The sequence below is a fragment of the Canis lupus genome, chromosome 13 (genome assembly GCF_011100685.1).
Source record: "Canis lupus familiaris isolate Mischka breed German Shepherd chromosome 13, alternate assembly UU_Cfam_GSD_1.0, whole genome shotgun sequence".
NCBI lineage: Eukaryota > Metazoa > Chordata > Mammalia > Carnivora > Canidae > Canis > Canis lupus.
Window position 1 is genome coordinate 18,955,365 of NC_049234.1, and position 26,120 is coordinate 18,981,484.

At 40.8% G+C, this 26,120-nt stretch overlaps 1 protein-coding gene across 10 annotated transcripts in view; it reads right to left on the minus strand.

The window, feature by feature from the left end:
* Window positions 1–16,703: 16,703 nt before the first annotated feature.
* The window catches only part of ENPP2 (ectonucleotide pyrophosphatase/phosphodiesterase 2), a 111,467-nt gene continuing 102,050 nt past the window's right edge, over window positions 16,704–26,120 (minus strand). For all 10 annotated transcript variants that reach the window (XM_038555404.1, XM_038555403.1, XM_038555398.1 and 7 more), the window contains 3 exons: window positions 23,688–23,820; window positions 21,644–21,800; window positions 16,704–17,316 (listed from right to left, as the gene is read on the minus strand). In XM_038555404.1, coding sequence (XP_038411332.1) covers window positions 17,146–17,316; window positions 21,644–21,800; window positions 23,688–23,820 — 461 coding nt within the window. In that variant the 3' untranslated portion in view covers window positions 16,704–17,145. The remainder of the gene's footprint in view (window positions 17,317–21,643; window positions 21,801–23,687; window positions 23,821–26,120) is intronic.

Sequence of the window (26,120 nt, forward strand, 5' to 3'; positions counted from 1 at the left end):
ACTGGATCAACCAGGTGACCTTAACTTTACTGTTTCAGGTTGGGTCTGATCTATGGAATGCATGAGGGGGAAAATCAGATGAAGATAGAGGCCAGTTTATTTCCTGACCTCCAAACTGCCAAGCCATGCTAGTGCTGCTGAATTCTTCTACCAAAGTCCATAGTTCCTATTGAAAAACCTTACAGGTACAGCTGCAACTATAGTTTTCTCTAGGTTCTAGTAATTGCACCTTGCTCTTTCAGGCATAGGGGGCAGTAGGGATCTTGTAGTTCAAATCCCTAAAACACTTGTTGATTTTTCTTAGCCCTGCCCACAATATTGTAAATAAGCCCTCTGTTAAACTCTCCTCAAAAATCCCACTTGAGTGTACCATCTCTTTCCTGCTGAGATCCCAAATAATACACACCCCTACTAATGGTTCTCAAATTCCTGTGGGTCTTTATTCCATTCTAGGGCATTAAACTACTCAGTCTACCAAATTCCTGCCTTTAATGTTACATTTCATTCCAGATTACCAGAGATGGTAATTTAATTAGCAGATTCCCAACTGTGTGCTTGAGCTTCTAGATTATCATCCCTGAATTCGAACTGAACTTCCACTGCTCTTAATTCTGAATGATTCAGATTGCCCCATATCTCTCACATTTTCCTGAGATATACCTGCATATACTCCTGGTACCAGCATCTGCACTGGTCAGTGTTCTTGTTTATAAATGACAGAAGGTAACACTGAATAACTTAAGCAAAAATAGTAATATACTGGAAGAAAATTGGTAGCTCACAGAATTGACAGGAAAGCTGGAAAATGATGTTCCAAAGAAAATAAAATGAGACAAAGTGATCAGAACACCATCACCACTACCACTGATGTCACTGTCATAGACTACTGTCACCATAGATGGCACCAGAGCCAATGGACTTGAACCCCTCTGCCATTGGCTACTCAATCAACTCCACTGCAGCTGTCCCAATAATCTGTAACTTTATGACACTTCTTTCTCTAGTCCGTTGGCTCCAACATTTTCACATCAGCCACGGATCAAGCCTGGTATCTTTCTTGGACTCAGAGTTCCATTGCCTTTCCTGTCACCTCATTTTTGTCCATTTTTCTCCTTTTAAGGCATTCTGACATAGGACAATTCATTCTGTTCTTTTCTCTGACAATAGAGTGAAATGTAGCTTGAATAGGTATTTATAAATCAGAAGTTCATAAACTCATTATTCTTGTCTAATTGTTTAGATTTCTTCTTTAGATCAATTCATATTTAAATGTCATAACAAATGTCTTTTCCCAAATAGAGGTTTACCCAAATATTTGTGTTGCACTAAGGCCTTCAACTTTTTCAATAGTCTGGGACACTGTTATATCAAGCTGCCTTGGTGGGCAATCATTAATCTGTTCTTAGTTTTTGCTATATAAAAGATTTGAGGACATATCTTCTTGACTCCTTGATTCCTGGAAGAATAATTTAAGATGCGTCTCTAAGATGTGTAAAGATAAGGTGAGTAGACATTATTAAATGGAATCATTTGGGGGTATTTACCAAAACCCTTCCCCTCCTGATACTCTTTGACAAAGGTTAAGGAACTTTCAGATACATAAGTGATGGAGGCTTCATCAACTTCCATCCCAATGTTCAACGTTAAACCCTCTTTGATAGATTACAATGATGTTGACCTAAGTCCACCAAAGCCTTCAAGAGCGGGCTCACAGTGAAGAAAGATGGACCCTGGACTTAACATTTAGGTTCAAAGCCAAGGTCTACTGTTCATAGGAAGAGCCCTGATTTTTGCCAATGTTGAAGTGCTTCCTAATCCAACAGCTATTATGAGTACTGTGAAAATAACGTCTTCCCATGGGAATAAACCAAAGAACTACAACAATTATAAATTCTTTAACAGCAGATAACAATGGGTGGGGGAGTCAAATTGTTCTCTCTTAAAAAATCACTGTGGAAGGTACAGGAATCTAAACCAGCAATGCCATTCTGCTAAAGCAACTTTAGATAAGACCCCACATAATATCTGGCACAAAATAGATATTAAAAATATTTGCTGAATAAACCATTCCCCACTCCAATCATTCCCCATTTATCAAGATGCAATTAATTTGAATATCAAAAAAATTAAAGAAAGCATTTCATCTATACCATTAAGATGGTAAGGCATATCATCTTTGTTAAATGAAACTTGTATCCATAAAAGATTTCCCTCACGGTCACTTCTTATTCTTCATAGTGCCCTCTCTGTCTTGGGAGGAGGCTCTTGGTATATGTATGATAAGGTGATGCACATTTGGACCGGTAAGGCCACCATTGTGTTGACAGGAAGATACACCAAAGTTCAAACTTTGAAGAATGAAATGATTATCTTTCATGCCATTTCTATCCTTATTATGCCTGCCTGCCTAAATCTGTCATATCGACATTATCTACTGCAAAGACTGAATTGTCATTTGTTCAATAAGTGTATTTTAAAGTTTTACCAGGTAAATCCTCATGGTTAAGTATAATAAGCACTAGACTGGGAATGAGTAGACCAAGTTGATTCCCAGACCTCATAAACATTTAATTATCTGTGCAAATATGAACAAACAAGTTACTCCCATTAAACCTAGTCCTCATCTGTAAAACCCATAAAATGGAAAAAGCAAGGCCATTCTTGACTAAAACCCAGCGTTACTATGAAGATCAAATGGGATAATGCATGTGACATTACATTGCAAATTGGATTAAACAATGTATAAATGTGAGAGATGACCTAATTCATCTTCAAATTTTAAATGGTGAATTTGGAATTGGCAAGTACTCATTTGAAATAACATTTCTCAGAGGAGTTTGGGGCCTCTTGATCATCAGTTCCCCAAGGCTTTTAGAGAGAGTCACAAGGCTAAACCTCCACTGCCACACTCAGAGTATGAAAAGCCCATTTAGCTGTCATCCCCTGCTTTTGGCAGACTTTCAGGGAATGCCAGCAAAACGTCTGAAATTGGAACGGCAACCCACCAAGTACATCCAAATCTTTCATCAAACTGTGCCTAGTTTAGAAGCAATATTATGTTAACATTACCCCCACCATGGATTATTTCTAATGAAACCAATCTGCCAAGGTGAAATGAGAGCATGTGCTACGGAGAAGCATAATTGGATTGACCTGAAAACTGAGTTTAAAAGTAAATATCCTTTCAATTAAAGATGAGCAGAAAGATTCCAGAAAATATCAAGACTTCTGATTCCTTTAAATCTGTGGCCTGTCCCTTAGACCAAAATATAATCAAATCTTTTAAAGTTTCTGAATGTAATTAGAATAGAAATTTGCAATTCTGCTTATTGAGTCAGAGTCCCCTGATGGCTAAGCTCCCCTAATTGCAGGCTAGCTAACTTCAAAGGCAGATCCAGCTCTTTCGAGCTAGCACAGCATCATTCAGGATGTGGAAGATACCAAAGCAATCTTTAAGTCCAACCTCTGAATTGTCACCATTTCCTTCCTCTCCTTCATTGCTTCATCACCTTCTACCTCCCTTTGTAGTCACCTCCTGCTAGGCTCCAGCATTTTCTAGACACCAGATGGGTTCTAGGAATCAAAGATGATTAAGACAGAAGCCTTGACATTGATCTGCTTTCAGCCCAACCACCTCCTGTGCTCATTGTTTCAGTCTCAGGTCAAATACCTCCTCTATGATGCTTATTCTCATTCACCCAGGAAGACTTTAAAGTTTCTCCTTTATGATTTAACTGCTCTTTGAACATAGGCCCATTCCAATATTTATGTTGTATTCCTAACAATTGTTAATTTACATATTTCCTTGAAATCAGTAATCAAGGGGTTTTTTTGTCTTTGTACCACAAGACTCCACATAATATCTGGCACAAAATAGATATTAAAAATATTTGCTGAATAAATCATTCCCCACTCCAATCATTCCCCAGTTATCAAACATTCATTTCTACCTCATGGTGGTTCTGCTTCCCAAGTTCCTTTTCTTTACTGCTTGCTGTTAATGACCAACTTTGGTCCTCCATCACAGTTTACTGTATCTGTTTCTAGCAAGTTTCTCATGTACTATTCTTACGTATCTCAGATCCATGCCTGTCCTACAGAATTATCTAAAGTGTGTGTTTCAACCATTTTATTTCATTCATTAAATATTCCCTCCTAATTAGACTGTAAAAACATATGGTTTAGTTTATATTCTCCAATCTATTTTTGCCCTCTTCTACCAAATTCCCTGTGATCCTAAATCATGTATGCGTGTTTGATGTCTCTATGGCCTTGCTCATATGTCCTTTAAGCTTAGTGGACCCTTCTACCGATGTTGAAAACCCAACCTACCTTTAATAATTTAGCTTGAAGATCCCACTAATATCATCAAACACAGGCTAATAAGAACATAGTCTTTCAAATTTACTAAGGCAACTTGCCACCATCAAATCTAAAGGCAGAGCTAGAACTAATATCTAAGGCTCCTAACTCTAAAACTCTATATTGGCCCTAAAGCCTTGCCTATAAACAGCATAAAACAGTCTAAATCATATGTGGTTCAATGTGGAATACTTTTCAGAGTTAAAGAGGGCATAATGAACAATTACACTATTAGTAATTACACCCAGACAAGAGCAAATCAGGACCTATGGTCAACCTACATCTAAGCTACCTTAAGCTATGGCAAAATTTCACGGTTCCCGTTTACCAAAAAGTTCTACATCATCTAGATTTTTCTCCTAATGACAGCTCATGGGATAATTGAGATGATTGAGCCTTTAAAAAGTTTTTTTTTTAATTTTTTTAAATTTTTATTTATTTATGATAGTCACAGAGAGAGAGAGAGAGAGGCAGAGACATAGGCAGAGGGAGAAGCAGGCTCCATGCACTGGGAGCTCAATGTGGGATTCGATCCCGGGTCTCCAGAATCGCGCCCTGGGCCAAAGGCGGGCGCCAAACCGCTGCGCCACCCAGGGATCCCCGAGCCTTTAAAAAGTTATTTGGTATTCCAGTTCCCTATTTTAAAACAATAGCAACAATAAACATATGGACACACACAGGGCACTGTGAATAAGTTGTTTCCCTAGTAACTGCACAAGCTAATATATACCAGGTATTTCTTGGGCTCTAGAGCCAGATACACCCATGTTATCACACAACTCTATCACTTGTTCTGTAGGCCTCACAATGAAGACAAAGGGGCCTAACAGGACTTTTGATTCACTCATTCTACAAATATTTGTTGTGTGCTTAACAAGTATGAGATAGTGTGCTGGATACTGTGGATACAATGCTAAGCAAATCACTACTCTCCATTATGATCTAATCAGACAGACAGGTATGAAATTCAAATGAATGCGCCATCCCAAGCAAAGATGAATGCTGTGATACTATATTACCACAAAAGAAAAGAATCTGATCTATATTGTGAGGTCATGAAACGCTTGAGGACATAAGGTTTATCTTGTGAGCTTAAGAGTAAATGCAACTGAACTAGGCAGAAGAGGAAAGGAAATTTATTCCAGGAATGGGGAATAGCATGTGCAAAAGACCTGTGTCCAGGTGGAACCCAGTCTAATCAAGAAACACAAGAAGGGCTTGTGTGACAGAAACACACAAAATGAGGAAGGAAATGGTGGGTGATGAAGCTGGAGAAGGTGGTAGAGACCAGTATAAAAAAAAGTCTCTGTTGGGTCATATAAAGGATCTTGGTTTCTTGGCAAGAAGCAATGAAATATCAAAGACTTTTAAGTAGATAGTTGACACAGAGAAGAGGAAGAAGATTGGTACCCATAATTAGATTTGCATTTGGAAAGATGGCTCCTGTGTTGCACGAATTGTGGGTTAGGAAAGGATCACAACACATGCAGGGAGACCAAATAGGAAGTTTCACTGTGTCCCTGGGAAGCAGCCAGGGTTAAACAAGCATAGGATGAAGGCAGACAAAATGCCAGAAGGGAAAAGAAAGGGGGGGTAAAATTGATAGTTCTAGTGATGGTGGCGCCAATCAAAGATAATGGCAAAATGGACTCACAATTCTGCTATTCTTTGAAATAGCAAACACTATAAAAAAGTCAATTTAGAGAAAGTTTGTACATTGTCTTGGATATCATTAGTCTAAGGTGGCCTTGAAACATGCAGGTAGTGATACTGAATAGAAATGTGGATATAGGGGTCCCTGGATGGCAGTTGGTTAAGCCTTTGCCTTCAGCATAGGTCATGATCCCAGGGTCCTGGGATTGAGCCTCACATAAGGCTCCCTGCTCAGTGAGGAGTCTGATCTGCTTTTCCCTCTCCCTCTGCCCCTCCCCTACCCCAGCCCATTTTCTCTCCCCTCCAACAAATAAATAAAAATCTTAAAAAAAAAAAAAAAAAAAAAGCAACATGCTACAAAGAGAAAGAAGACTCATCCAAAGGCTGGAGGAAGCAGTCCAAGAAAGTGTGGCACTTTGCAGTGATAGTGAAGGAGACAGGCCGTAGTATGAAATACTGCTGAGAGATCAAGAAACTGAATTAAAACGTGGCCACTGGATTAAGTAGCATGAAGATTATTAGTGGATTTAGTGACCTATGACAGAGGAATGAGAGAACAGAAGCCAGGTACAGGGTACAGAGGAAATGGAGGCCCCAAGTATAGACAGATTTTTTTCTGAGAAGTTTGGCTCTGAAAATTGGAAAGGATTAGACTATTGGAAGAAAAATAGTAAGAAGAAGCTGTAAGAGAAGACATGTATAATATAAAAGGAATTTTAATTTAATTTTATTTGTTTTGCAGGTTGAAGAGAGTTAAGCATGTTTAACTACTTATGAAAAGATCCCATTGCAGGGGATCATTAATAATGTAAGGTCTCTGTGAAGACAGAGGAATGCAGAACCTAAAGCACAAGGGGGGAGTTGACCAGGAGGAGGGCACCCCAATAATGTAACTGGAAGTAAAGATGGGCTCTGCTATTGGGCTCGCATTTGCTAGTCTGAGTTTAAAGAAATTCCAGTCTGATGGTTTCAACTGCCACTGAAAGTAAGAGAAGAAATCAAAAGCTCAGAGCAAAGGGGCATGAAACATGGTCAAATATTGGGATGGAGTGATGGCGGTCTTTGTAGAAAGACGTTAAGAGAGCTGATGGGCCAGATGGAGGGCCCATATGAGGGTTGATCATGAATGTTGTGCCTCCACTATGTCCCTGTCATGGGGCTTCCCCCCCATATCACCACATTGCTCAGACATTGGCCTGGAAAAGCAGAAAATAGGGCAGCCCGGGTGGTGCAGTGATTTAGCGCTGCCTTGGGCTCAGGGCATGATCTTGGGGTTCCCGGATCGAGTCCCACATCAGGGGTCCCCGCAGGGAGCCTACTTCTCCCTCTGCCTGTGTCTCTGCCTCTCTGTCTCTCATGAATAAATAAATAAAATGTTAAAAAAAAAAAGAAAAGCAGAAAATAAGGTTAGAATTTTGCTTTATCGATGTGAGACAATAGCAGGTGCTCAAGAGAGTAGGAAGGGGAGAAGAACAGGTCTGAGGACTGCCACTGAAGCTCTCTTTTTACACGTAGGTGTTACAGGCTACTGAGTAGCCCTTTTCCCAGAATCCCAGAGTTGCAATGAAGGCCAAAAGCGGAGGATCCAATTACCACTTGTAAGCCACATTCTAAAGGGAGTGGCCGCCACTGCCTGCCAACAGCTGGGGCCAGACTCTTGTCTCCCTCCCTTTCCCTACTTCTCCCAGGACTTACTAGGAAGAGATGGAACAGGCCCTGTGACCATGAGACTTCACTCCCAACCCCCATCCCCACCACCAAACATACACAAGCATCTACACACACCTCATCATTTCAAAAAAGAAAAGACTGAACAGGAGAGGTATAGACTTTCTGAAGAATGTAGAAGGTCGGGAAGTGATGGTCTTTGGTCAAGACCATTAAAAAAAGCGGGGGGGTGGGGAGTCATAGAAGGTGACTCACCCCTGCCCCATGAGTTATCTCCACTTCAACACATCAGTTACATCAACTACACGTGTGACCTGTAACATGCAAGTAGCATGAGTTCCTCTGAAGCAAGTGTCACATAAGGAACTGTGGGGTTTGCTGAATAGCCCCCATCCATTGTTGTTTTTCCCTTTCTTGGGTTTATGTCCCTCGCTCATGCTTCCAAAACAATAATTGTGCTTTCTCACTTCCCAAACTCAGCAAATGGAGTAGAGAAATGGGCCAACAATAGAAATGTCTAGCAAGATTCTCTCTTACAGCTGCTTTTCATCTGTAGCTCGCATTTGCCCAGATTAACCAAGTGACAGATGTTCTCCCCACTTTCACCTCTGCTAGTGTGGCAGGACAGAAGGCAAGGCTGGTCCTTTTCTTGTCTTATGGGAATCAGAGCTTCACTTCGCAGACAGCAACTCGGTCCTTGGAGGCACGGGAGGTGTTACCTTTGGAAAGCTTATGTTCAATATTTTCTGACTGCAAGTACGTCACCCTGCTCCTGGATCTGGGGGACATGGCACCTCTCCCGGGCTCAGAAAAGAGCAAGGGATTACTGCCAATATTTCAGTCCCACTGGTGCGATGAGATCTCACCTTAGTGCAAATCCATCACTGAGCTCCAAAGCAGTGACTTCCTCTCCCTTTTCCAAAACCAACACTCGACTATTTGATGAGTCATTGGTTCCCTGACATTGGTAGAATATGCTTGAACTGCTCCCAGAGGGAGGAAAATTATACTATGATCACACCACACTCTGGCTCTCCTTTGCCTCCCCTTCTTCTCCAGCCTCTACAAGTGAGGAATCCGCAAGCTTCACAGTGGATGCCTCTGGGGCTACTCTCATCTAATTCAGCTGAATGAGCTGGTCTGTGGGTTTTGTAAAAAAAGAAATGAAGTAGGTCTCTCGCCAGCCTCATGCAGGATCTGGACACTCAAGGTTATCCCTATAACTGAGAAATCTCAGAAGGAATACGATGGGACCAGTTGCTAGATATTAGTAGTGGTTACATATTTGTTCACTGCGGCACTTCAAGGGTGTGGGTCGCCAGGTTTGAGTCAGTCAAAGACCAGTAGGCATAGATGAGGGAGCCAGGCACTGAGAGGGAGCTAGTAGGAGGGTATGATTGTGACCAGGCAAGACACAGAGGAGATGAACTAATGGAGGTGGTAATGTGGCAAAAAGAAATTGAAGCAGGAGCTTTGAGATGAAGCAGTTAATGATGAGGAGGTGCAAAGGGGCTGTGTCGTGAAAATCATTTTCTGAGTCTTGGATTGATTCATATCCCTTAAGCTGGAGAAGGACAAAATCACTAGCTCCTCCGTGAGACAGAACTCTTTCAATTATGTATCAAATTCAAGCCCAAACTAGCTGAAGTAAAGACATATGTTGGCTCATGTTACTTAAAAGTTAGTAGTAATGTCTACCTAACATGCTTGGCTTGGACAGAGGACCCAGGTCGTTTCTCTGTACGTCTCTCTGTATCCACTATAGTATACCATATCTGGAGTGGTCTTTCCTCCAGGAAGAAAGAATATCCTGGTCCAGCTTTACATCCTTCTGGGTTCAAGTCTAGTGAGAAAGAGAATCTCCTTTCTGAATGTTCCAGCCAGTCTCACTGTGTCACATTGTTCCTGATTAGGTCACATGCCATTCAGAACCACTCACTGTGCCCAGGAAAGAAACAAATCAAAACTGGTCAGATCTGAGTAGCATTCCCATACAGCTGGAGTGGATCCATATCACTCAAATTGCACGAACTCAGAGAGTGATAAACGAAGGTGGTATCTTAGAAGGATATTGGGGTACTGCCTCCTAAGGGGGAGGGGGACCCCAGCATCCCAAAGCACTGCAAAGGTCCCTCATAGTTTACTGAGTCTTTGTGATAATCTCTACATTCTGATAGCTTCAAAGAAGATCAACAAAACAAGAGTCGATTAAATAGTCTGACTTATGTCACTCACCTCTCACTTGATGATCACCAAACCCATGTGAGACAGTTTGAATTGTTTTTGCATGTGTGTGTATTTGCAATGAACATTGCTAATCTTCATGCCAGCTTTATCTCGATTATCTAATAGAATTCTCATAATGATCCCTTGAGGTAGGTGCTTTATTAGGCCCATTTTACAGGTAGGAAAGTGAGGTTTGGTGAAGTTAAGTGACTTGCAAGTTCTCATTGCTAATAAGTGGATGAGTCAATATTCTCAAACAGGCCAATCTAAGCTGGAGATTGTACTTGAGAGTTAAGAATCATAAAATCCGACCCAGAGTTTTCACTTTAGAGATTATTCAGAGAAAATCCCTGAAGGACAAAATGTCTTGCCTGTAGTCAGGGAGGGAAGATATATAAAAGAACCTATTTAATTTAAAATCACATAAAAGAGCTATGGTGCCCAGCTCACTGCTAAGTGTCCCTTGAATTTATTTTGTCTCAAAGGTAAAGGAAAGCAAAAAGTTTTTGGTCCTTTGACCAAGTGGGCAATTAAATTTCAGCAAAGTGGGGGAACAGGACAAAAATACTTCAGGTTTCTGGCTGGGGTGTTTTCATGGCCCAGAGTAGACATCACCAACCCAGAGAAGAAACTCAATTCTCCTTTTGGGAAGCCAGAAGTCATGAGTAAGATGTGGGCCTCTAGGTTACCATTAGATTTTCATCTCAGCCCAGTTTTTCACCTATAATGACATTAACTGTCTCAGAGGGTAAAGAGAGAATAAGGTTCATCAGTCACTCATCTCTCACTTGATGATCACCAAACCCATGTGAGGCACTACCCAAAGTGCTCTGAGTATACTGAATGAGACAAGATCTGCTACTTCGGAGGTGGAGGAGATAAGGAGATTAAATAAAGTACAACACTGGTCTGGTCGAAGTTACTACCAAGATGGCAAACAAAGCCCTACGGAAGGAAAAAGATGAAAGATTACTGAAGATTGTTAAATGAGTTATTTTAAAACGCAATGCCTTTTCAGAGGCAAAGTACTAATAGAAATGTAAAATAATGTAAACCAGGTTCTCATGGTTTGCCCAAGACTTTCCTGGTTTTAGTATTGACAGTTTTTTTTTTTTTTTAGATTTTTTTTTATTTATCTATTCCAAGAGACACAGATAGAGAGAAAGCCAGAGACACAGACAGAGGAGAAGCAGGCTCCACGCAGGAAGCCTGATGCGGGACTCAATTCCTGGGCTCCAGGATCCCAGGATCATGCCCCGGGCCGAAGGCAGGTGCCAAACCGCTGAGCCACCCAGGGATCCGCTTGACAGTCTTTCAATCCAAGGCATCTGGTCACCCTACATGGGGGTCAAAGGCAAATGCCTAAAGACAAGCAAAGTAAATTAATATGATAGGGCAAGTTGGAGAAAAACAAATGCGCAATAAAAAATGGAACTTGTCCTCCACCTAGAGTGGAAAGAACAAAAGGATGGGTGGTGAGTCAAAGCAGCAGTTAGGAATCATGGTATAAGGGCCAAATCCAGTCAGCCACCTGTTTCTACCTGGCCAAAAAACTGAGAACAGTTACAATTTTTAGTGGTTAGGAAAAAAAAACCAAAGAACAGTATTTCTTGATGCATGAAAATTAAATGAAATTGAAATTTCAGTGTCCACAATAAAGTTTAGTGGAACAAAGCACAGGTCTTTCGTTTATGTAGTGCCCATGTTCCTTTTGCACTCCCATGGCAGAAATGAGTAATCAGAGATTGTATGGCAAAGCCTTTTATGGAAAATATTTGCCAACCCCTGTTCTAGAGAACCATTGCCCCGAGGACAGCCAAATAGGCTTCCACCTATTGTTGACAGAAACAATAGCTTACAGGGACTAATGAAAAAACTCTTAACATTTTAAGAGAAGTCAAAAAGCTGGATTTTTATGTGAAATTTGTTGATGTTCAAATTTGGCATCTAACTCATTTTTTTAAGTGTCACATGGGCACAACAAAGCAATCTGTGGTTTGTATCCAGCCTTCAGGCTACCATTTCGCAAAGCGGGATGTACATAATGTGTCCTATACTAACACTTACCCAAAGAGGTAATTTTATTATTCCTTAATTTGAAGGCAAATCTATTACAGCTGAGTCTATCAATTGCTTTCGATTTCAGATTTGTTTGCAACTCAACTGCTTTACCCATTAGTGCCTTTCCAAGATTATCAAATCTTTTCAACAGCCTATTAAAGTTCTTTCCCATCCTAAATAGAATCAAATTGTCCCTCCATCCTAACCCCAGCCTGCCTTATTGTCTATTTATCTTATTTCTTGTTTTTTCAAAGAGTAGTCGCTACTCACTGCCTCCATTATGCTCTCCCATTCTCTCCTCACCCCAGTGCGATTTGGCTGTTTTTCAGTCCACTTCATTGAATCTGCTTCCAGGAAGGTCAGAGATGACCACCTTATTGCAAAATTCAGTGGATGCTTTCAAATTCCCGTCTAACTTCTCTCTGGCATTTGATGTCGCTGACCACTTCCTCCGTTTTGCAAGTGTCTTTATCCCAGGGTTTCATAAAACCCACTGTTTCCTTCCTCTCAGGCTACTCTTCCCATATCTTTTTCTTTCTTCTTAGCTTGATTTTACTCAACTAATACTTATTGAACACCTGGCGTGTAGCAAGCATGGTGCTAAGCATTTTCCAAAGGTAGCTGGTATATTTCTCACTGCACAAGAAATAAAACTTTATTTCCCTAAAATAAGTTTCCTTTCTAATGTGCACATCCAGCTTACATGGCTCACATGATGTTTTCATTCAAACTTTCCTGAAGTTCCCAACATCCCCTCACCCAGGGTCATACCAGAATCTAGTAAATGAAAAAATGATGTGAGAAGTTTCATTGGCATGCATGTCTTTGCTGTGCATGTGTGTGTGTAGGTCCCTTGAGGTTTGCTAATCTCCTGTTTCCAGGCTCTGGACAGGACCCCCAGGGCCTAGGTCCCACCTCCCCAAAAGGATCACATAGCACACCTTGGAGTGTAACCACATGCTCAGATCCACAGACTTCTCTCCAATTCTGAATCCAAGGAAAAGCCACTCTCTCTCTCTCTCTCTCTCTCTCTCAGCACTCTAAAGCCTATTTCTTTTTACCTCTTCAGTGGATTTCTGTTTCACAAAAGACAGGAAATCCATTCATTTCAGATTGCTTCGACTTCCCACCCCTACTTTGCAAAAAGACTCAAAGCCAAGAAAATACTTTAAAAGAGTATGTCCTCCTTGGTGGGAAATGGAGATAAAAATAAGGGAAAATTTTTACCAAATTATAATTCAGTGAGATTTCCTGCCATAATTTTTACACCAAGTCTGAGAAGTAAGTATTGTTATCACTGTTTTACATAAGATGAAAAAATTTAGAGTTTATGTTGCCCAACACCATGCAACTGCAAATCTTCAGCTTTAAAAAAATTTTTTTTTAATTTATTGAGAGAGTGCAACCAGGGAAAGGGCAGAGAGAGAGGAGAGAGAATCATAAGCAGACCCCCCATTCAGTGCAGAACCCCAACTCAGGACTCGACCTCACAACCCTGAGATCATGACCTGAGCTGAAGTCAAGAATCAGACGCTGAACCTACTGCAATACCCAGGTGCCCCGACAAATCTCCAGCATTTAACTGTGGCCTGATGGGCCTGTACTCTTGTCTCCAGCCTGAAATGCTGGCGCTTTTCCCTTCCCAGAATACTGCAGAGGGTCTCCAGCACTCAAGCACTCAATCGAACACTGAATGGCACTTGAGACTTTGTGGGAGGAACTCCCTAAAGGCAGGGGAAGCAGCCACCTGAAGGAATTAGAGGGCACAGCGCCCAGTGTCACACAAGTACTGGAGTCTTGCCTGCTCCCAATAGCCAGAGTGCAAAACTTCAGAGGGCAGGGCATCATTTCCATTTTTGCATTCCAGCCCAAACTGAACATCCCTGCCAAGAGGGGTCAGGGACATGTGCTTCCTAGAAATGCAGCCCAAACAGAGACTCCTGCCACTCTCGGTTGGGCCTCCAGCAGTGCTCTATTTACCCCAGCTTACAAACTCAAACATCTAAACCTGGTCCCTCACTGTCCCATACAGTCCTTTTGCTCAAAGCCATGAGAGAGTTCCCCTTGCCTTTACCACTTCCCACCCACAAGGCAGCCCGGCCCTGACTCAGCAAAGACAGAGTGAGAGACAGTTGAAGTGAGAGAAGTACAAACCGGAGGAATCATCTGGACTTTACTATAGTCACCCTCTTCCCAACCACCACAAGGAATAATGGGCAGTGGATTTGGGGGCTGTGGCTCTTGGGCAGTTATACAAACCCAACTGGCACCAAACATTACTTTTGTTCAGAGATTTTTTTTTTTAAGTCAACTCTCCTAAAAACAATTCAGAATGTTTTTGCTCTTGGGAAACCATGTGGCTGCTTTCCTGGTTTACACTATTTACAGTGAGCTCATTTTAGAGAGGCAATTTCTGAATCCATCCACTAGAACAGGGACCACCATGCTAGCGAGCCTTTGGCAACTTGCTCAATGAAAGCATGAATGGACTAAGGTCTCAATATAAAAAATAACAAATACCCCAACTTAAAATAGTCCTTCAGGCCTCATTTTAACAGAGCCCCTGTCCATTCAGGGACTTTTGTAAATAACCCCACAATTAATGGCATGTGTTTATCGGCAAAGCCACTCACCTGAAATACAGAGTGGTTGATGTTCTCTCTGGGTATGAAGTTTATTTATGAGAAAGAAAGATTTGACCTAAGGATAAAAATAGAGCAGCAGTGCTCAACTAAATTTGCAACTGCTCACCCCAAAAGCCTCGAGTATAATCTATTTTGAGAAGAGTTCAATTTGAGGTGATACAGAAATCTAGCTGGGCCAGGAGCTTGCAGCTATTACCACTATTAATAAAACACAGAAGCGACCCTTCTCTTGTAGCATTACTGCTGGGAAACAACATGATAGCACTTCACGGGTATCAGGTGTACTTTACGTGGAATTACGTTTAGAGCATACTATGTAATTGTTACGTATCTCTGTCAATAGACTGGAATCGTAAATCAGATTGTCACACTCCTGCTTGAGACTTCTTTATTTTTCCATTGCACTTATGGTTCTAAGGGTCTACTCACCTGGTCCCTATCAACCTTGCCCCTACGCTCAGGTACACCTGTCTCCTTTCAGATCCTCACACATTCCAAGATCTTTCCCACCCCTGGTCCTTGGCCACTCTCTTCTTTCCAGTCAAAGGTCTTCTCATCCTCCAAGTCTCGGCTTTTCTCTTGCTACCCCTTGTCCCTCTGCACCTGTTACTTCCTTCACAACCTGTATCACAACCATGACAATTAGAACCATGTCTGTCTTTTGCAGTGTCATCCCCAACAGCAAGTATAGGTAGCAAGTGATCAATATGTTGCTATCAACTATCAAACAAATAATGAGTCATATTCCAATTCATTTCTACCATATTCTCACCCTAGCCCAAACTACAAAGCCCAATGCAAGCATTCTTCCCTGTTGCCATCCTCATTTTTCTCTTTTCCATGTAATCTTCCCTGAGCTCCTCATTTTTCAGTGTTTAGAGACAAGGCATATGAAGGGCCAGAGATGTGCGTGGAATATAGTGGCTGTTCCATAAATACAGCAGTCATTAGTATCATCATGTTCAGTTCTTCCTGGGGATTCCAATAGCTGGTTTCCAGCCATCACTCTTTTTCTCTTACCACCTTCGTGACGTTTCCCATATCCCTTTAAAATCTCTCCTACTTCTGTTATAATGTGTTTTTTATTTCACAAATATCTTCCTACTTAAACAAATTTATTTTTGAAGGAAGCTTTATAGAAATGAAAAACGCATTTCACCAACCACGAAAGGGGCAACTGTAAAAAGTAACATAAAGAAAACAAAGCAATACGCTGTCCTCTTTTCCTTTTTTTCTGAAAGGGGGATTAGCAACTGCTAGAGATATTAGGATGCTAGTGTGATCCTTTCTTCAAGACACAATCAGAAAATTCCTTACTCTTGTTTCATTACTTAAAGTTGTGTCCATCTCAACCATTCTACCTACCATTTAGATCCCTGTCATATTGTACTACTACTAACACTTTTTATTATTTATTATTATTTATTATTTTCTACCTGAATGGGTTCATTACACTTTTACAGCTATGCCTTAACCCACTGTCTTATTTCTTTTTATATCCTCCATGATTCATAGGTTGATACCTTATACAGAATATATGTTTAAGACAGTCTCAGTTGAGCTTAATACTTAGAGCTTTAAACCAACTAATTTATCATAAGAACCTACTCCTCCAAAAGTCAAAATATTTTTCAAAGAGATTGGTGAAAGAGTGTATTCAAGAGGTCTTCTGGTTCCCCTTGCCCTCTGTTCTCCTGATTTCCCAGTGATGTGTACCTAAACTGTCTTATTCAAGCCACTGTGGTCGAATACCATGTATGTCCCTTTGACTACATGCATTCTACACAGCGAGGAAGAGGGCCCAATACAAAAAAAAAAAAAAATGTGTATCTTTCATGCATGAATATATCAGAAGCAAATACTCTAATTTATAAGTGAAACAGAGGGGGCAGCCCCAATGGCTCAGCAGTTTAGCACCGCCTTCAGCCCAGGGAGGGATCCTGGAGACCTAGGATCGAGTCCCACGTCAGTCTCCCTGCATGGAGCCTGCTTCTCCCTCTGCCTGTGTCTCTGCCTCTCTCTCTCTGTGTGTCTGTCATGAATAAATAAATAAAATCTTAAAAAAAAAAAAAAGAAACAGAGGCCAAATAAACCAGAAAAAAAAACTGAATGTGTGATTTATTATATTTAAGATTGGTCTATAAGGCTTAAATATGTCTGTCATAATTAACAGTAAATGAATGCAACTTTACAAAATCAGTATTTCGATACAGTACAGGACTAAATGTGGCAACTGTGCATTGGAAAATTAATATTTCCTCAATGCAAATATCAAATTTGCAGCACCATTTAGAAGCTTCCACTAAAAATGCAAGCTGCAGTATTTATTACAAGCTCTACTCAGAACACAAGACTACCTAAATCAAGCATTAGAGAAAAACAGTGGAGTCATTCAGGAGTAATGTGTCAGATTTGGTACAGGATTAAAATACTAACATTTTTTTAATGTCCTGGTTTCAAATTAATAAATACAAAAACAATATAAAAATATACACCAGTTGATAAGACTGCACTGCAGATGATCAGATAGTTAGATCTCACTCTCATACGTATGCAGGTATGTCTTTAGTGTCAGAATTTCTGGATAGCTGCGGCTTGTCTTGCGGAAGAAATCCAGACTGGTGAGCTGTTCGATATCCCGCACCCGAGCTGTGTGCATCTTTATGAGTTCTTCCACCCATTGCGATTCATCCTCTGAGCTCTGCAATGGAAACAGAATGCAATCAGAGTCAGACTTTTCCAGAGAAGCTTCTCCAAATGGGCAATTTGCTTCAAGTCCACAAATGACCCCACTACACTCCTGCATGCAGAGCCAATGCGCGCTATTCCTTCCTGGCCTCCCCAGGCCGCTCTACCACATTCCTGCTGGTACCTTGCCACAAATACCTGCCCTTGGCTGTAAACGTTTTCAACAGCAATTAGCTGTACCAAATAAATGAGATGTGTGGTGTGAAAGGGCATTTGACTCAATAGGTTTTCAGAACATAAATCAAAATTACAAAAACCAAAGGCCCTGGAGAGTTCAGTAATTTGTTTCTTTCCTCGCTGCTGTCAAACTGCAATGTTGAGTACAGAGCACAAGTAATTTGGAATGCCCTTCTGGCTCCTAAGGAAAGTGAAGAGTTTATGCCTGATGCACAAAATTTCATGCATGTGTTCCTAGTCTTTCAGAAGAACCCACAATGTCAAGTATGTCATCTATTAAATTGCAGTGAATTGATATTTGAATAATGAGTTCAACTTAAAGCAGCTTGGAAACTACACCTGGTGCTTTGGAGGCCAAGAGGCCTAGGTTGGAATTGTGGCTTTATGACTTCCTGGATGTGAGACCTTGGCCAAGCTACTTAACCTCTCTAGGCTTTCTTCATTGGTTCACGAGGAAAATAATGCTTACTTCAGTAGCTCCCTGGACAGCAGGGAGAAGAAGAGAAAAGAAGAAGGGATATGAAAGGTACAGTAAGGAAACAATGCCCTGGAAAAAAAGGAAGGAAATCTCTTTCTGTCTTAGCTACTTGCCAAGATGGCCTCCTCATCGGCACAAATTCCAGATAAAAGATATCCAGATGTCCCACTCCAAACAATTTATTCATATCTAAGATGAAACTAAAAAGTAGTTCAGGAAGAGTAGTCCTTTACCATTTAAAAATATCTTCTTTCACTTTTGTGGGAAGTTCAGAGAAAGAATGAGATCTGAGAGCCCTGAGAATTCCGGGTGGGTGGGGGAATGCCTACCTTCATCAGTAGACCTGAGGCAGGGAGGGTCCTTTGCAAGTAATTTCATTCCCAAATGCCCCCAGAATTGCAATGGTTCCCAATAGACACTCTACAAGTTGAAGGGTGGCTGTAGGTTCCAGGGCTGAGTAGGTCCAGAAATGCCCTCACCCATTGCCTTCACCACTAGTGGTCTCAATGAACTCCCCACCAAAGCCTAAGAACCTGCAATGGGTTTTCTCGGAAAGCTCCAACCCACACAGACCTGGACAGGGAGCTACAGCAGCTTTTGCCAGTGCTAAATATGTCTCACGAGGGTGTTGGTTCAGGAAACTGATGCCTGGCCATCCCAGGCAATATGAAGAAATAGGAAGAAATTGCTTTGGAGGCTGGGGAAGTAAGGATTTTAACCCTCCATGCCCCACCCTCCTAACCCAAGCTAACCAAGTTCTCTGCGATTCACAGGAAAGGACAGACCTAAATATATCTCTGCCCACAACGGTACTGACCAATCCTCAGTGCGACCATATAATTAACGAAGTAGGAGGTCTCCAAATGGATCAGGACCCCCTCAGAGTAAGCAGAGTAAGCATGAAGTTATATTTTTGGGAGAATTTTCATATTCAACTTTTTATTTGATTTTGGTCTAATTTTTCCTTTTGTAAATGCAATCATTCAAATATACAAAGGGATGAAAAGGTTTTTCCTAATTTAAATAGTAGCCAGCTGGGATTATAAGAATTCAAAGAAAAAAATGTCTCTTGCTATTTCTTTCCTTGGGAAGCAATTTGCCAATTTCCTTTGAAGGGCATTTTCTTCTGGTTCTCACATGCTAAAATCTAGCTTGCCACTAGTCATTAGGAAATACTGGCTATGCAACCAGGAAGAAAATACCTTCTGCCTGTTGCGAGCTGGCAATCCACAGAAGTATTTGCTACGGGAGACTCTGGAGTGAAATGCGAAACTAATAACATTCAAGTAAAAGTTCATGTGCATCAGGGGAAGGGAAGGAAACACTTTAAAAATAAATAATTCAGAAGATCAATGCAAACAAAAATGCCTACCCATCAACTTGCTTATTATCTCTCTTGCTATGGACATTGACCCTTCACCTGCCTTTTCTTCCTTTCTCCTAAATAAGCTTGTGAATTCAAGCCCCAGCAGTCTTAAGGTGACCTTCAGAGCAAAGACAGGTGTCCGTGTGGGTGGAATAAGAATAAGAAGCATGCTGGCCATGAACTTGACAAGAAACATCTCAAAGTTCTTAGCAGGGTCAGGAGCCAGAAGGGGGAGGAAGACCTGTGAGGACATGTGGATTTCATTTGTCAGTTGTACAATTTAGGGTGACTGAAGATTGCCTTTGAACTGAGTGTCCCATCACCATGTTCCCCTAACAGAGAGAGAGAAAGGTGAACATATGCTCCCCAGGAACCTAGGTGTACCTTAAGTGGCCTACTGTAAGTCTCAAATGTCTTGGTAATCTTCTGTCTTAAAAATGCACAACAGTTTAGAATTTCACTCCATACTCTATGGGCTTAGGTTTTTGCAAAGATTTTTACCTCCCCATAAGTTTTTAGTAAAACCAAAGTCCAAAGAAAGTATATCAAGTTTTACAGAGGCATTACATCCCCCTGGTACACCATGAGCTACCCTCGTGGTTACAGATAATCACACTGGAGAAAGTCATGCCAATAAGTTGACAACAGCTTGCCTTTAACTTGTAGTTCCCTCCTTCTCGACCTCCCGCCAAATTATTTACAAGAATCTTATTGATCTTTTAGTATAATACTGCTGCCTTCCACTCTCTCTTTTAAACTAGTTCTGTTACCCCAATCCCGTGAATCTTACCAAAGCACTTTGAGCAGCACACTTGACCCTTTCCAACTGAAATTTATCTCCCTAAAGCAGAGCCTAGAATGTTGCTCTTATGTGTTAGCATTGTCCATGGCTACCTAATACCTGTACAATTAGAAGAGCTTCTAAGGTCCCCAGGTTCAGCTATGGAAATCTAATGAACTTTAAACAAAGAGGATGGGCTTTTGAAGTCAGAAGACTTGACTCTAGAGTTCTGCTCTCCTACCGACTAGCCAGGCAAAAATGTATCATACTTCTTTATTACCTAGAACTTTCAAAACAATTAATTAAATGGGAGTAGGAAGACGAATGCATACGCCTGCCTGGAAGAGGAAAGAGCTGACTAGAAATAATCTGTGTAGGGGACCTGCACAGTTCTTGGCTGGCAACATGGACTCAGTAAATGCGGCAATTATTACCTGTGCCACTATGGCTACTATTACTACTACTTTCATTTTAAATTTGATTCCAAGCAACTTTTAAAACCACATGTCCCACAATTATCCTCATTCCCAATATGACTAAAACCCTCTTCAGTAGATTATACCCCTGATCCTTCTACTCTATCAAACAAAATCATGGGGACTATTACTTCTAAAGTTAACCTCGGGGCACAGCCTTTCTGTCACATTAAAGAGATCTAGGGAAGTGATGTGACCTGTCCCCAAGTGTAGGCAGAAGGAGTACAGGGTCAGGAGCCCACCACCTGGGGCTTTCTCAAGACGACTTCCTGCCTCTATGTACAAGTCATCTGTGCTATTTGAGAATGGGATGACCTGTTACAACTGCCCTCATAACTGGCAGGAAAATGAAAAGTCTGATTTATAAAGTATATACGCCTATAATTTATTATAGAAATTTTCAGATGTGCACAAAAGTAGAGAGAATAATATAAAGAACCCCTGTGGGGGCACCTGGGTGGCTCAGTTAAGTAAGCATCTACCTTTAGCTCAGGTCATGATCTCAGAGTCCTAGGATCAAGCCCCACATCAGGCTCCTTGCTCAACAGGGAATCTGCTTCTCCCTTTCACTCTCCCTATATGCTCTCTCTCTCTCTCAAATAAATAAATAAAATCTTTTAAAAAATAAAGAATCCCTGTGAATTCTTCCTAGTTTTAACAATGATCATGATGTTGCTACTTTCATCCTACCTTTACAAAGTATGTATCTTGCAAAACCAAAAACATTTGGATGCTTTTATCATTTGATAAAATCCAATGCATAATTAGAACCACAATAAATGCACACTCTCATGCTTCACCCCCAACACTGAAAATTAAAAAGCCATTCAGACACAACGATCCCACGTGGTCAGCAAAGTTTTGTTTGGGTCTTTTTCTTCTTTCTACTTGGTTACACTGTATAGTCCAAATGTCTTATAATAAGTATGTAAGAGCTTACCAGTGGGAATCTAAATTAAGAAACAAAGATGAGTCATTTTTAAGGACTGTCTTTGAACTCACATTGCAGCTCTCTTCATTGTCTGGTCTGTGGGGGAGGATGAATGAAGAGACGGAGAGGGGGCCATCACACTTGTCAGCAGGCTGAGTGAAATCCAGGCAGCTGGTGATGATGCTGTAGTAGTGGGTTGGTACGGGAATGGAGCTGCCCTCCACATACCTAGAACAAGAAGGAAAAACAAAATGACAACTGATGTAGTAGCTTTCTTTTTAAAATGGTGGCCAAAGGGGGCACCTGGGTGGCTCAGTGGTTCAGCATCTGCCTTTGTCTCAGGTCAGAATCCTGGGGTCCTAGGATGGAGTCCGGCATCAGATTCCCCGCAGGGAGCCTGCTTCTCTCTTTGCCTATGTCTCTGCCTCTTCCTCTGTGTCTCTCATGAATAAATAAATAAAATCTTTAAAATAAATAAATAAATGGTGACCAATGAATACCACCTAAGTCACTAAAATTAACTCCCATTCAACTGAATCCATTTTCATTTCTAAGCACTAGCCTCCTTCTATATGTTGAACATAATGCTTTCGCTGTCTGGAATGCCCTCTTTCTCTCGACCTAGCAGGGTGAAAGTGATATTCCAGGCAAAGAAAACAGCTTGAACCAAGACTCAGAGGCTGGACATGATGACCAGACCAAGATAATAGAAATGTAAGGCTGAAAGAGTCAATGAAAAACCATAAATTGCAGGCTTCTGAGAGCCACCTTGTGGGATTTGGGCATTATTGTTTAAGTAGTAAGACCTCATTGAAAGTTTCTGTGCCAGGGAGAGACATTGTGAGATCCCATGATTCAGGAAGATAACATACATAGAATTATGTAAAGTGGACCTGAGGAGGAGACACTGGGGCTAGGGCAATAATAAGCCCTTTTAAGCCATAATGAGATGCTGAACTTGGTACAGAGAACTCATTTACTCAAGGAAATACTAAGGACTGATGAGCTAATAACAAACCTAGAAATTTAAAAGAAAAAAATCTTTTCCAGTAAAATGAAGTACAGAAACTCCCAATTCCTTACCTGGTTTTCTATTCTCTTAATTTTAATCATTTTCAAAATATATGATCTAAATGATAATTTTGGCTAAAAACTATAACAAGGATCAGCAATAAAAGGAATGTACAATTAAGATGAAATTTCTCTTATGGATGACGAGAAAAGGAATAAGATAACCCCTATTTTATTCATTATATTTATGAAAAAATGGCATTTATTCCTACTTGTCTGTAAAGCACAATTAAACCCTATCATATTTTGTGCCACTCTCTGTTTCATGCATGTATAAAACTAAATGACTTCTAATGAGGGGTACCTGGGTAACTCAGTCAGTTAAGCAGCTGATTCTTGATTTTGGCTCAGGTCATGCATGACCTCAGGGTCCTGGGATCGAGCCCCCAGTTGGGTTCCTTGCTCGGCAGGGAGCCTACCTCAGGATTCTCTTTTCCTCTGCTCCTCTCCTGCATGTGCACTCTCTGTCTTTCTCTCAAGTAAATAAATAAATCTTTTTTTAAAAATAGATGACTTCTTATGAATTTATTGTATTTGTATCTTCTTGCCTTCTGTTGTAGGAACTGTTAAGTTCCTTCTGAGCAAATATACCTTATCTTTTTATCTCCTCAAGAGTATCATGGAGAAGGAAACAACTAGACTTGACCAAAGTCTATATGCAATTTCCTATTAAGGTATAGTGACTCAGAAAATCTAAGGGATTTCAAAAATCCCACCCCCCAAACTGGAGATGAGTGAATGTTATCATCTTTCCACTGAAGAGTTATTAAAGAATAAATGAAAAACTTAAAAAAAAATATTTTGGCACACTTCTCTCATGAAATAGAAAAGTACACTTATTTACCAAAAAACTCCATTCCATTCTAACCACCAATACCACATTTAAACAAAGGCCCAAAAGCACTGAAGAAATCACAAGGAGATTCTAAGAGCAAAAGATTTCAGGGGTATCAGCTCTTCTCTAGCATGTGAATATTTGTAAAAGAGCCTTGAGAGAGATCTTAGAATTTAAAAACACACACTGAGTAGAAATGACAAACTTACTGTTTGATTTTGTCCTGTGTGTCATGTAAGCCATCATAGTCATAGTCAAAAATTGGTCCACTTATCACATTAACTCCATTTCTTTCTGAGGCATATTTCTTCACCAATACCCTTTGGAAATAATTCCAGACTCCTGTAGGGAGGAAAAAATCCATTCTTCACGAACAAAACTCCTTGCTGTGGTGGAATTCTTTTTAGGATGCATTCTACAAGCCAAATGTCATAAGCAAAGAGATAGTAGAGCTGTTGCAACTCTTGAAAAGAATTCACCCTCAAGTACTAGCTGTGTGTGTGTGTGTGTGTGTGTGTGATTTATGAACCGGCAGAGAAAAAAGTATGGAGACATTGGTAGGGGAGGTTAGTCTATCTAGATCAACAAGTCAAGGAAGGGTTCCTCACAAAGTGGCTCCTGAGCTGAGATCGGAAGGATAAGTGGGTGTTTTCTAGGCAAAGAGGTGGAAACACAGTAGGAAAGGGGAATCATGTATACAAAGGAGGAAGCAAAGTGTTGGTGAGAAACTGAAAAAGGGTTTTTGTCTACTCTTTCTTCCACCAGGATCTCATAGATTTGCTTACTTCCAAATTTGTGTCTCTAGACCTGACCCTTCCAAAGAATTCCCGACATGTTATCCAATCACTCATTTCATGGTCTTCTTGAATACATAATCATCATGTCTAGCAAAAAATTATCCAAACAGAATTCTTGGTCTTTGTTCTCAATCCTGCTCTAACTCCCAACTTCTTATCAGTTTATGGCACTCCCTCACTCACAGGTTCAAGTCCAAATCCTAGGAGTCATTCCTGATGTGGCTCTTTCTTTCATATACATGTGAACAAGCCCTGCCAGGGCTATCTCTGTAATAAACTCCCAACATCCAAATCTTACCATCTCTCTGCATCTTTACTGCATCCATCCTGTTTCAGCTACTGTCTTCTCTACAAAGAACTACCACAAAAGACTATGACCACTAGCACAAAAGACTACTTCTCAGGCTCTCAGTGAGAAATTCATATTTCCCAGCAGCCCATTACATAATAGTCATTTGGATCCTTTTGCACCATAATCAGATTGTATCACACTCTTCCCAACTTTCCATTTCTAACATTCCAGATGATGTATCACTGCAATCAGAATAAAATCCCAGCTTTCCACTGTGGCCCCTATCTACTTGCATGACTTTACTTCCCACTTCTTTCCACCTCTGGTACATGACTTTCTTACTGTCTTCCCATTTGCCAAACTTGTTTCAGACTAAGCATTTGCATCTGCTCTTCTTTTTGCTGGGGAAACCCTAATCTGTACACGTCTGGCTTCTCCTCCTTCACTCATTTCTCATTTTCAAGGTCACCCCTGGAGAAGACTTCCTCACCCACCTTAGCTCCAGTTTATATTCTGGTCAATCAGAAGGGCAGAGAAGAGCAGAGTGGGGAAAAAGGAAAGGCAAAAGAAGGGAATGACACAGGAGGACAGGAAAGGCACATAGTGACTTGGTTCTGAAATTAACTACATCCTACTTTACATGGGGGTTTTGAGATTCAGGCTGTTATCACTTCTTATCTCCCCTGATTAAAAAGCATTTGGCTGTTTTTCTCACAGTGGTTCTACTGTTCTTTATACCTTCTGATACTCTACTCTGAAGGAGAAAGACAAAGCACCCCACCGGAGCCAAAATACCATAGATATTTGTAAGAGAGAAAGGAGGACAGTGGGAGAAAAGTTCAAATGTTAAGCATAAAAACTGGAAAGGCAAAGAGGGGAAGAAATAACAATGAGAACAGTCAAAAGGCCAAACCCACAGACATGTGGCATGTGAAAAAACCATTCCCCTAGGGAAGAACAGGGAGCTCTCTGTGAAAGGCCTTTTGCCATGCCAGCCTCGAGGTGGTACCGTGTGTTTCATTTATTACTGCTTGGTCAAAAAAGCATCAGTAAAGAATAAAGAAATCCAGGAAACCCTGATTTGTGGAAATTAAATGAAGATGCATTCCATGTAATATTATGACAAATTTATCTATGTGAGTTTCTGAAACATTTCTCAATTGGGCCTAAGAAAATACCAGGAAATCTCTTTTTAAAAGCATACTTTAATTTTTACTCATAAGCAATGGATCCCACCTTTGAATAAACCTTCATTTACTAATTAGGACATCAAATAAACTTTTTTTTTTCTCTAAATCATGTTGGCCATTTCACCGATGTCAAGTTGGGGAAGCTTGCCACTGTTGATGCACTTCACAATCATGTGTTCGGATTCTGAGACTTTATTTCAGCCCTAAAAGTCCTGTAACACAGCCAGTGCTCCTTCGCCAAGTGGAGGTAGGTAGAAGTGCTTCCTTTTCCTACCTCTCCTTTAAGCATATAAGTTTCTTCACTGTAAAGGGTAGTAAAAGTTATTCCAGAATGCTTTCTCTATCGTTGAATACATGGATGGA